Source organism: Paroedura picta, chromosome 7, assembly GCF_049243985.1.
Source record: "Paroedura picta isolate Pp20150507F chromosome 7, Ppicta_v3.0, whole genome shotgun sequence".
NCBI classification, from domain to species: Eukaryota; Metazoa; Chordata; class Lepidosauria; order Squamata; family Gekkonidae; genus Paroedura; species Paroedura picta.
The window spans coordinates 114,332,633-114,347,799 of NC_135375.1; the positions used below are offsets into that span (position 1 = coordinate 114,332,633).

Here is a 15,167-nt window from a genome sequence, read left to right on the forward strand (position 1 = left end):
GCTTAAAAAAAAGAAGAAGAAGAAGAAGAAGAAGAAGAGTTGGTTCTTATATGCTGCTTTTCCCTACCCGAAGGAGGCTCAAAGCGGCTTACAGTCGCCTTCCCATTCCTCTCCCCACAACAGACACCCTGTGGGGTGGGTGAGACTGAGAGAGCCCTGATATCACTGCTCGGTCAGAACAGTTTTATCAGTGCCGTGACGAGCCCAAGGTCACCCAGCTGGTTGCATGTGGGGGAGTGCAGAATCGAACCCAGCATGCCAGATTAGAAGTCCACACTCCTACCCACTACACCAAACTGGCTCTAAAGAGATGGGAATACCAGAGCATCTTATTTGTCTCTTGAGAAACCTATATGCAGGTCAAGAAGCAACAGTGAGAACCGAGCATGGAATCACTGATTGATTCAAAATTGAGAAAGGAGTTCGGCAAGGCTGTATACTGTCGCCTTGCCTATTTAACTTATATGCGGAGCACATCATGAGAAAGGCAGGATTAGAGGAGTCACAAATTGGGGTCAAGATTGCAGGGAGAAATAACAACCTCAGATATGCAGATGATACCATTCTAATGGCAGAAAGTGAAGAGGAACTAAAGAGCCTGTTGATGCGGGTGAAGGAGGAGAGTGCAAAAGTTGGCTTGAAACTCAACATCAAGAAAACAAAGATCATGGCATCCGGCCTTCTCAATTCCTGGCAAATAGATGGGGAAGAAATGGAGATAGTGACAGATTTTATTTTCCTGGCTCCAAGATCACTGCAGATGGGGACTGCAGCAAAGAAATTAAAAGACGCTTGCTCCTGGGGAGGAAAGCTATGGCAAATCTAGACAGCATCCTAAAAAGCAGAGACATCACCCTGCCAACAAAAGTGCATCTAGTCAAGGCTATGGTATTCCCAGTTGCAATGTATGGCTGCGAAAGTTGGACCATAAGGAAGGCTGAGCGTCAAAGAATTGAGGCTTTTGAACTCTGGTGCTGGAGAAGACTCTTGCGAGTCCCCTGGACTGCAAGGCGAACAAACCTGTCAGTCCTAGAGGAGATCAGCCCTGCCTGCTCCTTAGAAGGCCAGATCCTGAAGATGAAACTCAAATACTTTGGCCACCTCATGAGAAGGAAGGACTCACTGGAGAAGAACCTAATGCTGGGAGCAATTGAGGGCAAAAGAAGAAGGGGACGACAGAGAATGAGGCGGCTGGATGGAGTCACTGAAGCAGTAGGTGCAAACTTTAATGGACTCCGGGGAATGGTAGAGGACAGGAAGGCCTGGAAGATCATTGTCCATGGGGTCGCGATGGGTCGGACACGACTTCGCACCTAACAACAACAACAAGAAGTTAATTTGAATGGACTCAACAGGGAGGTGACCAGCGGTGTACTGCAGGGTTCTGTGCGACAGTTTTGCTAGTGTTGTGGATTAAGCAATATATCAAATTTGCAGATGATTCTAAACTGGGTAGGGTGGCTAACACCCCAGAGAAAAGGACAACTATTCAAGGAGATCTGGATAGATTGGAAAATTAGGCCATAGACAACAGAATGAATTAGGGAGAAGTTTAAAGTATTCATTTGGGTCATAAAAATGCCATGCATAAATATAAGATGGGGATTCCTGCCTTGATAGTAGTAAGTGAAAGGGACTTAGGAGTTCTGGTGGACAATAAAGGGAATATGAGCCAATGGTGCAGCTAAGATGGCTAATGGAAAATTGCAACTAAGATGGCTAATGGAAAATTAGGCCGCATTGCTAGAAGCAGAGAATCTAGAGCAGGGGTAGTCAAACTGCGGCCCTCCAGATGTCCATGGACTACAATTCCCAGGAGCCCCTGCCAGCCCCTGATCTAGAGCAAGGAAGCTATAATGCCACTCTATTCTGCATTGGTTAAACCTCACTTGGAATGTCGTATCCAGTTCTGGGTGCCACAGTTCAAGAAGGCTGTTGACAAGTTGGAAGGTTGATGATTACTTGTCAGGGATTCAATCAATCAAAGACCTTTACTGGCATAAGTTGTCAGGGATTGAACAGGGGTTGGACTGGATAGTCTCTAGACCCCTTCCAACATTATAAATTCTATGACCCTAAGAGTTCTTTCCAGGCGTAAAATCTCTGCCCACTCTCCCCACATTCCCTGAAAATGGGAACTCTGTAGTCTCCACTGGTAACCCTCTTGACAGTGCAGCCTAGTGTATTTTGCCTGCTCCACTGGGCAAGGCTACCACTGACAGATGCTGCAGAGCTGAGCTTGCCAAGAAAAATCTACAGACAAATAAGTGGTTGTGCCCTTCTGTCCCTCCAACCCAGCCATTGGTTCCACAGACATGGGAAACACTTTCTGGGCCTGGTGGGTCTCCAGGGATGCCTGGACAGCAGCCTGAACTCCTCCACCCCCACTGGAGACTAGCCCTGAGCCCACTCACTGCAAGTAGAGCGGTCCCGATGCTGCTAGACTCCACCATCCCACCCCCAGCTCAGGAAGCCAGCACTGGCTGTTTTGGGTGCGAACGGACGCTTTGGCAGCCGAAACGCCCAACCCATACCAAGTGGGAGATTAAATAAGATGGAGAAAGAGAGGATGAGTGGGAGGAAAAGGGAGAGCCATAGAGGAAGGAGTGAGGTGAGAGATGGATTGGCAAAGGTGAGACCAGGGAGGCAAGGTGGCTGTGTCCTCTGACAGGTGGCCTAAAGAAGTCCTAGAAGCTTAAGACCCAGAGATAAACTATGGTAACTGTGAAGTGGGGGGGTGGGGGCCGTGAAGCAGGAGGAGACCTTGGGGGTCGTGCGAAGAACACGGGCTGTTGGCTCTTGGGAAGTGAAGGTGTCCCCATTACTGTCCTGAAGAATGCTTTGCAACCTCTAGGGCAGGGGGAGTCAAACTGCGGCCCTCCAGATGTCCATGGACTACAATTCCCAGGAGCCCTTGCCAGCATTCGCCAGTGAATGCTGGCAAGGACTCCTGGGAATTGTAGCCCATGGACATCTGGAGGGCTGCAGTTTGACTACCCCTGCTCTAGGTGGTGCTGGAATGTTTCCTATGGTAAGAGTCTCCTTTCTTCCACTACAGCTGAGGGCTCTGGTGCTTCACCCTTGGATAGACCACCTTATATCGCCTGAGATGACCAGGACTGCCAAACACTTGTTAGAATCATAGAGTTGGAAGGGACCTCCAGAGTGATCTAGTCCAGTGGTTCCCAAACTTATCTGGCCTACCGCCCTTTCCAGAAAAAATATTACTCAGTGCCCCCTGGAAATTAATTTTTTAAAATTTTAATAGTTATTCATTGCCCCCAAATGCACCTGTGGCCCATCACTGCCCCCCTGGATCGCTGCAGCACCCACCAGGGGGCGGTAGCGCCCACTTTGGGAATCACTGATCTAGTCCAACCCTCTGCAGAATGCTGGAAACTCACAACTACCTGCCCACCCACAGTGACCCCAATTCCATGCCCAGGTGATGCCTCCTCCCACCCAAAAAAACAGAATCCCTGGCCAGTCTGGTCTGGAGGCAATTCACCTCCCAACCCCTAAGTAGCAATTGGCATTTCCCTGGGCATGCAAGAAAGGGCCACAAGAGACAAGCACTGACACAGTCCCTTCTGCCCACCCACCACTCACAATCTGCCTAAGTGCACAGAATCAGCATTTCTGTCAGATGGCTAGCTAGCCTCTGATTAAGAACCCATCACCTCCTGGGGAAGCCTGTTCCACTGAGGAACTGTCAGGAACTTCGTCTGGATCTTTAGCCAAAAATTCTTTTGAATTAATTTCATCCCATTGGTTCTAGTCTGGGACAACAGAAAACAACTCTGCTCCACCCCCTATATCAGTGGTTCTCAACCTGGGAGTCGAACGACCCTTTCACAGGGGTCATGGCACCTCAAGCAACTTGACCAGAGGAGAGGCACCATCCACACAACAGCCTTGCAGGGTAGATCGAGATAGAGCGTTTATCTGTCTGGAGCAGCAGAAAAGAGCTAGATCGGCATGGTGGGACAAGAGGCAGAACTGAACTGAGAAATTCTGGGGGAAAAAAACTAATTTATATACAATCATGAACAATGGATCTTCCTGCCATGGGTCAGTTTCGGTTTAATTTCTGTGAAAGAACACTTGTATAATTTTATGGTTGGGGGTGACCACAAGGTTGAGAACCGCTGCTCTATATGACACCCCTTAAAGTACTTGAAAATGGGAATCATATCACTTCTTAGTCGCCTTCTCTAAACAAACCAATCTCTCTCAACTTTTCCTCATATAACTTGATCTCAAAACTCCTCACCATTTTAGTTGCCCTCCTCTGGACGTGCTCCAGTTTGTCTACATCCTTCTTCAGTTGTGGCACCCAAAACTTAACACAATACTCTAACTGAAGTCTCACCAGAGCAGAGTAACGCGGTACCATCACCATGCATTATCTGGACACGATACTCAGTTTGATACAGCCCAGAATCATGGAATCATAGAATCATAGAGTTAGAAGGGACCTCCTGGGTCATCTAGTCCAACCCTCTGCACTATGAAGGGCACACACTTTCCATTTTAGTCACTAAGTCATATTACCGACTCATGTTTAGTATATAGCCTACTAAGACCCCTAGATCTTTTTTGCACATACTAGTGCTAAGACAGTATCCTATAATAATCAATTTGGTTTTTCCTAACTAAATGCAGAACTTTACATTTATCTCTATTGAAATTCATTTTAGCCCATTTTTTCAGACAGTCCAGATCATCCTGTATCCTGATTCTGTCTTCTGGTGTGTTTGCTACCCCTCCCAGTTTAGTATCGTCTGCAAATTTAATAAGCACCCTCTCTATTCCTTCATCAAAATGTTTTATAAGGAATAGAGGGGCGCTTATTAAAGGGGGTGTCCTCCTCTCTTTCTCTCCTAGAACTCTACTATGCATAATCTGTTTGGAAGTCTTTTTGTACCGATGAGATTCTGCAATTTCAGAATACACACCCAGTAATGTCCCCATCACCACCAAAACCCACTTGTGCTCATGTCGCTTTCTTCCAGCTGGTTGATCCCCAAGAGGTGCCAGCCACTCGCAGGAAGGTTCTTCGCCAGTGACTCTGTCAGGATCTTGTCCAGAGCTTCCGTGTTGTAAGGAACTATTTTAAATGCCTGAATATAAAGAAGCAGACTTTTATTTATTTTATTTACTTCCCTTATGGTCCACCTTTCTCACCGAGACACAAGATATTCAGCAATGCAAAAGGAGCAGCATAAGGCATACAAGAAACATGGAGTAAACAACGCAATATAAGGAGTTTCAGGCATGACAAAAGAAAGGCAGATACCATATTGCTGCAATTAATGCACAGAATATGCCACTGCTGGAATACAGTCAGCAAGTTATTTGGAACAAGCCTACCCTGAAGGGCTGGTCGTTGTACACTGCAAGGTCCCCGTCATGTACTCAGCAGAGGCGCCTGGCTGCTGCAGATCAGGAACCACCAAGAAACCTGAGTAACCAGAGCCCTTGTCCCAGGTGGGAACGCCTCCTCCCTCTCTGCACTGGAAGAGAAGCAATGGCTTTTGTTCTAACTCTCATGGTCTCTTCTCATGGAGCCTGACTGCTTGTGTGATCTCCATTTTTTAGGAGCAGCATGTAAGAACTGTATTGCTCTGATCTAGCAAGAGGCCAGATCAGAGAGTATGATATATTGTAAGGTGACCAGATTGTCCCACTTTTGGATGGAACATCTGGGGGCACCTGGCAAATTGTACTTATGTTGCAAGTAAAAATATATATGTTACAATACTATTTTTGCGTTCTATGCGTTCTATGAAAAATTTTGTTGCTCCATATAGACCAAATTTTTAATCAAGAACCACCCCAGTCAATGGTGTCCCACTTTACCAATGTTAAAATCTGGTCACTTTATTATATTGATGCATATATAAGCAAGTAAGCTTTATCCTTTTCACCTCTCTCAATGTTCCTGTGTCTCACTGAAGCTGTGCCTGCAGGATTTAAGAGAAAGCTTATACTGCGCTCTCTCAGAGTGTGCTAGGAGTGGACCATGCTGCAGCTGGGAAATGGCGGATTCTCTTTTAATCTATTTTGTCCCTCCCCCACAATAAGTGGTGACTCTGAGAGGACAACAGCCATGAGCTACAGCCCTCATTGGTTGATTAAAACATCCTCCTGAACAGTTCCTCTTTTACTACAGCCAGCTTGGAGTTGGGGTCAAGAGCAGCAGCTTCTAATCTGGCAAGTTGGGTTTGATTCCCCACTCCTCCTCCACAGGCAGCCAGCTGAGTGACCTGGGGATTGTCACAGTCTTGATAGTGCTGTTCTCGCAGAACAGTTCTCTTAGAGCTCTTTCAGCCCTGCCTACCTCACAGGGTGTCTGTTGTGGGGAGAGGAAAGAGAAGGTGAGTGTAAGCTGCTTTGAGCCACCTTCGGGTAGTGAAACATGGGGCATAAAAACCAACTTCTTCAGAAAAATGCCCCCCCCTCAAACAATTCCCTTTTACACATTCAGGCAAGCTGGTGGGGTCCCCAACAGAGAACCAATGGGATGAAATTAATTCAAAAGAAATTCCGTCTAAACATCCAGAAGAAGTTCCCGACAGTTAGAGCTGTTTCTCAGTGGGACAGACTTCCTCGAGTGGTGGTGGGTTCTCCTTCTTTGGAGATTTGTAAACAGAGGCTGGATAGCCATCTGACAGAGATGATTCTGTGAAGGTTCAAGGGGGTGGCAGGGGACAGTGGATGAGCGAGAGGGTTGTGAGTGTCCTGCACAGTGCAGGGGGTTGGACTAGATGACACAGGAGATCCCTTCCAACTCTGTGATTCTATGATTCTAAGGGCAGCTGCCGATCCGACCCATTGGCAAGGTGGAACTTTCCAGTGTGACTCTTAGGAAAGCATCCAACGACTGGATTCCTTAATGCATTACGAGGCCTCACCACAGATTTAGACATGAGCAATGCAACGGGGACCAAACTGTTGCATGGGTAGGGCTGGTGGTTGTAATCTGCAGAGGGAGGTGAGTTTTATGAGTACAGGACTTGGAAAGAAGCCCTTAGAAACCAAGAAATTATAACTTGCTTTTGTTACACAGCTTGTAAACACAGACAGGTACAAATTGTGGCAGTGTTGGCTGTTGTTTTAATGACAGGGTTATCCACAGCTATGTGATCCCATAAGAACAAAGAGGACAAATGAGTAGATGTGGGTTTCGTCCGCCAAAGTGGCCGTTCCAGCATGAAGCAGCCAGCGCCACGGTGCGGAAGGGGGGAAGGGTGGCACTTTCACCCCTCCCCCGCCATGCTGTGGCACTGGCTGCTTTGGGCTGGAACAGCCATTTCGGCAGCCGAAACACACAACCCTAGAGTAGATTATTATCTCCATTCAGGAAACTCAGGAGAACAATCTCCATTTAGGCACAGCTGGCCTTTTATCAGGACCCGGTCACACTTCCACTGTGGAAAGCTCCTGGGGCCACCCAGGATATCGCTGTTGGTCAAGGCCATGCAGCCATGCCGACTCAAACACGTCTTCAAAGATGTAGCCCACAAAACATCTGGCCCTTGTTCTACTTGGTCCTACAGTTCACCAAAGCTGAATCTTCCTTCCGCCCCACATCCATTTCTACAGGCCCTTTCAAGAACCTTCCTTCAAACTCCACCCCCCCCAAAGAAAATCTCTCTGGACATCGCCCACTAAATGAAGTGGACTAGATCCGTGGTCCCCAACCTTTTAATCACCGGGGACCAGTCAACGCTTGACAATTTTACTGAGGCCCGGGGGGGGGGGTAGTCTTTTGCCGAGGGACGTTGCCACCACCGCCTGAGCCCCTGCTCCACTTGCTTTCCCGCCGGCGCCCCTGAATTCCTGCCACCTACTGGGGAACGCTGCCAGCAGCAGCTGCGCAGTGCCATGCCGAGGGGGAGCCCAGCCATGGCGGCCTCCAGAGTGTACCAAAGGTGAGCCGGCGACAGAATGTCAGGGCAGCCCCTGAGGCAGCAGCCAAGGAGGAGTAGGAGGAGCCGTGGCCCGGTACCGACTGATCCACAGACCGGGACCGGTCTACGGAACGGGGGTTGGGGACCACTGGACTAGATGACCCATGAGGTCCCTTCCAACTCTAAGATTCTATGATTCTAAGTCTAAAGCTTATTCCGTTCCCAAACATCACAGGACCGATCCTACTAGATTTCGCCTTTCCCGAACCAGTGAAATCTGTCACCTGTTAACTAGCCACTTCTTGCCCCTTTCGCAAAGGAATGGATTTGTTTTTACACTGAATATATAGCTTACATTTCAGGATTTTAGTATTATTGTTTTATTGTTATTGTATTATTGTAATGTAATGCTTTTGTTGTTACCTTTCCTGAGTCTTTCGGAAAGAGTGGGATATAAATAATTTTGTTGTTATTACTAAAATAGGCAAGCCCATTTCTGCACTGTCGTTCTCAAAGAGAATGAGTGAATGCCAAATGGCGGTGCTCTCTAAAAAAATATCTCCCGAAGTTACAGATAGGTTCAGAACTAGACTCTTCAGTTTCCATATGATTTCATACATATATCTGCAGCAAGGCCTTTCTTTCTTGAGAGATCATCTCCAAAACAGTATTTCCTATTGCCAAGTTGCTATGACAGTGCAAAAGAATGACCTGGTACAAGCCTTGCAGCTAAGCTGAGTGTCCCAACTGTGTTAGTACTCCATTCACTGTTTATTTATTTATTATTCATTTTATTTTTATTTTATTAGATTTTTATGCTACCCTTCCATAAGGCTCAGGGGGGTTTTCAGAGTTTGCTCAGTGATTCAATAATTGCTCTCTTCCCCCCCCCCCCCACTTTAACATTTTACCTGGCACATGAATTCCACAGGATTTGCTGCAGAAGCCAACAGGTTGCTGATTTCTTCCATGTCGGTGTAATAGCTAACGTCTGCTTCCGTGACCATTAAATCCCCAGCAAACAACCGCAGACGCACTGTGCCAGGCAGCAAGTCTGTGAAAGGGGGGAAAGATTCAGATCCCTCATGCAAGGCCCAAAATGAAAATGACCGTGCTAAGAGAAGTGACACAGAATAATGGGAGCAAGAGTTTACACTGCAGGATGGTTTATTGTTTGAAATATTTATTATTTATGATATTTGTTTAAACTCCAGTACAGCTGAGCCCAACACGTCTTGCCAATCAGAAAGCTTTTCATCCAGAGTGGCCAGATGTCTAGAACCAAACAATCGCTAACGATCTCTCGCTTTGTCAAATATTCTTCTGTTGTCTTTTTCAACGGGACTGCAGCATCTATGAAAGGCAGCCTTGGACATACCAGCTGCTAGACACCGACTCAGGTCCTCAGTCCATCAAAGTCATTTGAGTGCCAAAGAAATGCCCCCTAGATCATTTTCAAAGAGTGGAAATGAACAGCAGCTTCTCATGCTCTGTCGAAAGTGAAGGCAGAAGGAAATGCAAGTCAACTTCTGCCTCCGGGAATGGCTACTCTCCCCACATCGGAAGGTCATACGGCAGCCCACAAGATGTGAAAAGGACTGCCCCCCCCTACACATTACACAAGAGGGCAAAACGAAACAGGAAGTATGACCTTAGCTTTACGCATTTGAACAGTTGTCTATTTTGGGGTTTACGCAGACTTAAAGTTAGCTTTCCACACCCGCACGAGAGGAAGTCGCGGCTTCCATTTATACCCGAGCACAGGCCTCCTTTGCAAGGAGGAACAAGGTTTTTTGTCACAGAGACACCACTTGAGTCATGGGAAGCAAGTCTGGGCACGTACCAGGCGTACAAACCGAGACCGTATACTCGTTCTCGATCCTGGAAAGGACTCGCACAGGCTGACAATCCGCAGGAGAAAATTCCACTTCGATTTTCACTTGGTTCTCCAGCTTGCATTTTAGAATGATGTACATTGTTGTCTTCACCTAGAAGGAGAGCAACTTAATGAAAAACCCAATAATATCCAGGGGCAGAAACCTCAGTAACCCCCATTCATTATAAAAGGTTGTGTGCTCGAGTGATCGACAATATTAAAGTACTAGCAAGAAAGGCCATTGCAACCAGGAATGCAATGGGCCCTAGGACCCGGGAGACATCGGGAGGTGCAGATCTCTGTGTGTGTGTGTCTCTCTCTCCCTCTCCCTGCGTGTGTCTCTTGGTGTGCCTCCCAGCAGGAGGCATAGCAGGTAATTAGGGCTTGTTCTTAGGAGGGAAGCAGGGCTGGTGTGTAGTTTAGGGCAGCTTTCTGTGTCTATCTCTGCCTCCCTCGCAGCACGAGCCATATGAGGGAATGAAGGCTCATGTTTGGTCTGGCAGGGCTCTGTGTGTCTCTCTGTCTCCGGCGCATCTCAGAGGAACGTGGCTAACGTCCAGGGAGGGAGGGCAGGAGCTGTAAGGGCAGGGCCTATCAGGGTGCAGCCAGCATTGGGTGGATGTTAAAGTAGAGGGGTACATGGGCCCACTGCTGGTATTGTCAGACATGGCTGGGGCGGCAGGGGGAGGAGCGGTGTCCCCACCAGCGCTTCCCACCACCACACCAAGAAGGCTTGCCAAGCGTTTCACACTGCTGCCCTGAAAAAGCCTGCTGAGGTCTTGGTGAGCCTTTTCAGGGTGGTGGAGGGAGGGACGGAGTCCCCGCCAGTGCTTGCCACCACCACTATTCTGAGGTTCTTATCATGGAAAGACCTCAACCTCTCTGCCCTGTTGTTGGCCCTCCAGAGGAACTGACTGACCACTGTGCTAGACAGGATGCTAGACTAGAGGGACCCCTGGTCTGATCCAGCAGGGCTCTTCTGATGTTCTTAGGAAGGCCTCAGCCTCTCTACCCTGTTGATGGCTATCCAGGGGAACTGGTTGGCCTCTGTGTAAGACAGGATGCTGGACTAGATGGTCTATAAGAAATGGGGCTCTTATATTTTGGTTTTACATTCCTGCTGTTTAGTTTCATCATGCAAAGTTTGTTATTTGCACTCATGGCTGATACAGAATAACTCCAGTTGTCACTTCAAGCTTACGTTGAAGAGGAAGAAATTAAATGCTTTTATGCAGGATTCCAGGAAGACATTGATCAAACAAGACGCGCTGATAATCATAGATGACAGGAACATAAAAGTAGGAAACAAACAGGGAATCAAATAATGTCAGAAAATTTGGGCTAGGATATGAAATGAAGCAGGAGAGTGATTCCTAGAATTCAGTGAAGATAAGATTAATATGTTTCAGGCAATCAAAAAGACTATCATATATGTTGGCATCACTGGATCATAGGGTTGCTAGCTCTGGGTTGGAAAATACATGGAGATTTTGGGGTTGGAGCCAGAAGAGGTTGGGGAGAGAGGAAGGGTTGAATGTGGTATAATACCACAGAGTCCACCTTCCAAAGTAGCATTTTCTCCAGGTGAACTGATATCTACCACCTGGAGCTCAGTTGTAACAGTGGGAGATCTCTAGCTAGTACCTGGAAGTAAGCAAGTCTACCCCAGAAATCAAATAAGCGGATGATGGAAAAGCTCTGTTTTCTCTGCTAAAACAAGACCAAGACCCTGAAGCCACCCTGAGCCATATGGAAGGGTGGTATAAAAATCTAATTAATAAGCAAATAAACAAACAAGTATTACAATAAAAAATTAAAATAAAGCTGTAGCAAAACATCAAAACATTCACAGTGCAAAATATAATTGGAATAACTTTTCTGAAAAGTTTAAAGATCATGCAAAGAACAGATTTTCATTACTAAGTTCAAGTGAATGAGAACCAAAACCAGAGTGGAATGACACTGGAGATATTATCAAGGAAGAATGCACAAAGAATTTTCCTGTAGCCAATAGAAATTAAAATGGATAACTGATGGAGTTTTTACAGATAGCTAAAGAAAGGTAATGGCAAAAGAATTCCATATACGGCATTCCATAGATTGACACATAGAAAAAAATGAACTATTAAAATAACTTGTGTAAAGAAAGAGAAGATAACAACAAAGGAAGAAAAGCAAGAGATCTATTCCAGAAGATCCAAAGAATGAAAGGGAAACTTAAAAGCACAGTTAGGCATGCAGAAAGCTCAACTTTGAAATACAGGGTATGAGGGACAGAACTGGGAGTTGGACCACTGGGCCTCTATAGAACCTAAATCGCTCACTGTTTGTAGGCCACTGCCTAGACCCCACCTTCCAGATGTAATATCCACCAAGCCAAAATATCCACCAAGCCACTAAGGTGAATTCCTTGAGTCATTGGGTAGCCATCAGCTAGAACAGTGTTCTGGTGACTGTCTTAAGGGCTAGGCTACAGCTCTGCATGGGAAATCTGTGGTCAGCCTGTGGCAGACTGATCAGGACAGAAGCCTTCAGGAATTGATTGATCTGAGGGTGCTGCAGCTATGATTGCCACTCCATTGCGCCCCTGAATACCAATATCGCTATCACTGCCTTTTCATAGTTACAGTGCTAAGTTTCTTGCTGAGGCCTTCCTGTAGGAAACCTGTAGGTCTCCCAACCTTAGCCCTTCATTGCCTCATTGTCCTTCATTGGCCCACCTTGCTGCAAAAAAGGATCCGACATATCAGGCTGTAACTCCTATTAGCGCATCCCATCCTTGAGGCCACAAGCTTCTCTATGACCTCATCCCAGAAGCCTGAGTATTCTGGAAGAAGGCCCTCCCCTACAGGGGTCACCAAAAGAGATGCACAACCCTGCCATCTAGTGGAGGAGCTTCATCCCATGCATGAGACTTCCCACTGCAGGAACACTGGATAATTTTGCAGCTTGTAATCATCCTTGGCTTTTGTTTATTCAGTAGAATGGTGAAGGGCACTACAACAACAACAACAACAACAACAACAACAAAGGCTTCATTGGCATATGGAGGACACGGCAACCTGATACTAGCATCTGGCCAGCTATTACAGGCCCTCAGATTGGGAACACTCAATCTACATTTCAGTTCTGAGAGGAAAGTGTCAGCTGCCTTCCCAAGAACCCTTTGCCACGGCACCATCGCACGACCACTTTTGGGGAGCTGAAACATACTTTACCCCACAACGTATGCGATCTGGCTGTACTGCAATTAGGTTTCCCTTTTTGGTTCCTGATGTCCCACGCTGCTGCCTCATCAACATGTTGCAGGAGTCACACTGATCTCTGACATCCTCCACTTCTGCATCAGTCGCTGAATCACAACCAGAATCTATGTGAGGGTACAAAGAATAGTTATTTCTGTGATCTCAGCAGCTTGTTAGCTACTTGAACACAACTTGAAAGGGAAGTTGAATGTGTCTTTTTTGATAAAGAAAGAGACAGTAATTAGAAATAAATGTTTTCTGGACAAACGTTGAGAGATTCTATCAAAACTGGGATAAGAAACGCCTGACTGTGTACAGCTATGAAAGTTACTAAGCAAGAACTAACTGCCCTGAAGACCATTTCTGGGTGGAAAGATGACAAAGAAACATTTTAAGTAAATAAATAGTGTGACTCAAGTGCTATGCACCCTTAAAAGGTAAAGGTATCCCCTGTGCAAGCACCGAGTCATGTCTGACCCTTGGGGTAACGCCCTCCAGCGTTTTCATGGCAGACTCAATACGGGGTGGTTTGCCAGTGCCTTCCCCAGTCATTACCATTTACCCCCCAGCAAGCTGGGTACTCATTTTACCAACCTCGGAAGGATGGAAGGCTGAGTCAACCTTGAGCCGGCTGCTGGGATCGAACTCCCAACCTCATGGGCAGACAGCTTCAGACAGCATGTCACTGCTTTACCACTCTGCGCCACAAGAGGCTCTTGCTATGCACCCTTACCATAGGTAAATTACTTGTACTGTATAAATGCTTCTCTCCTGTAATGGACTGAGGACCTTACAGCTTTTGTCATAGTAGTAGTAGAATAAAAATGTATTTGTATATAGCCATAGGTCTTTACAAAATATAAGAGACAAGTTTATAAACAATAAAAAATAAAACCATAGAAGACATAACATTTAAAACCATAGAACTAAAATACAGAAATGCAAGAGAGTTAAGAGTCTACCTTATCAATGACAGCACTGATCCTTATTAACCTTGCAGCCCAAGTGAATAATGTAACACTAGAGACCAAGCCCATTGCATTCAAGAATACAACGGCACTAGATTGGGAGGGGGGGGGTGGAAGAACTCTGTGGATGGCCTCCCCCTCACCCCAGGACCTGCAAAGGTGACAGGCTGAAGACAACCGGGCAGGTAACTCTTCGGCAGGGGCAGCTTTCACATGGCAGGGATCTGCAGCCTCCAAACCTCGGAGAGAATTGGAAGGAGGAGGGGATGGTCAGGGGTGGGGGATGGAAGGCGACTGGCTGGCCATTGGACAGACAGGCAAGCTGGTCAGAGGAGGAGGCACACAGGGGTGAGACAGCCACTCTGAGTGGATGTTAAGTGCTGAGTGGCACTTAAGCCATGAGACCAGCTCCTCCTCCAAGCCCTTACCAGAAATATTAAGTGGAACAGATTACCAACTCAGTTGGATAAGAGGCAGATTATCTTTTCAGCGACAGAGTAGAGGTTAGAACTGCATAAGATCTCATCAAGGAATATGGCCCTGGGTTGAACGTAAAGCAGACAGTCAAATATGTTATGGGGTAAATCCTCTGGGGCTTGTGCATCGCAAATACAAAAATGCTAGCATCTTTAGCATCTTTAACCGCTCCTAGCGGAGCGGATTAAATAATTCGCTAAGGGCCCTGAGCGTGGGCCCTGTCCGTTATAAGGAAGGGTGCCGATAGGCCCCTTCCCCCGGACTGACAATTGCAGGGCCCAATCGGAGGGCCCAATTGTCAGTCTGGCTGCAAGGGATCAATTGCGAGCCACACAAAGCGCCTCCCGACCCCCTTCCAGCTCGCCCGCAACCGCCCGGCAGCCGCCATTACCTGGCTCGCCAGCAAGAGGCCAGGTCGCCGCCTCGCCGCACCAACAGGACAAGCCGACGGCGGCGGCGGCCCCGGCCCCGGCACTGCCTCCAGCCGCGGCCGCCTCCTACAGACCTCGCCCCCCGGCCCGCACGGCTGGGAGCGGCCCGCGATACGACCCAGAGATGCAGCACACGGCAGCAGCGGCAGTGGTGCCCGCCCCGCTCACTTGCTCACACACCCCCTCAGCCGCCGCGCCACGTCAACCTACCTTTGGGTAGGAAAAAGCATCCTATAAGAACCAACTCTTCTTAA

General features: G+C 47.4%; 1 protein-coding gene across 2 annotated transcripts in view; it reads right to left on the reverse strand.

The window, feature by feature from the left end:
• The window catches only part of PIK3AP1 (phosphoinositide-3-kinase adaptor protein 1), a 63,131-nt gene that overhangs the window by 25,178 nt on the left and 22,786 nt on the right, over positions 1–15,167 (reverse strand). For both annotated transcript variants that reach the window (XM_077346048.1, XM_077346049.1), the window contains 4 exons: positions 13,011–13,162; positions 9,760–9,904; positions 8,828–8,970; positions 4,991–5,123 (listed from right to left, as the gene is read on the reverse strand). In XM_077346048.1, the coding sequence (XP_077202163.1) occupies positions 4,991–5,123; positions 8,828–8,970; positions 9,760–9,904; positions 13,011–13,162 (573 nt within the window). The remainder of the gene's footprint in view (positions 1–4,990; positions 5,124–8,827; positions 8,971–9,759; positions 9,905–13,010; positions 13,163–15,167) is intronic.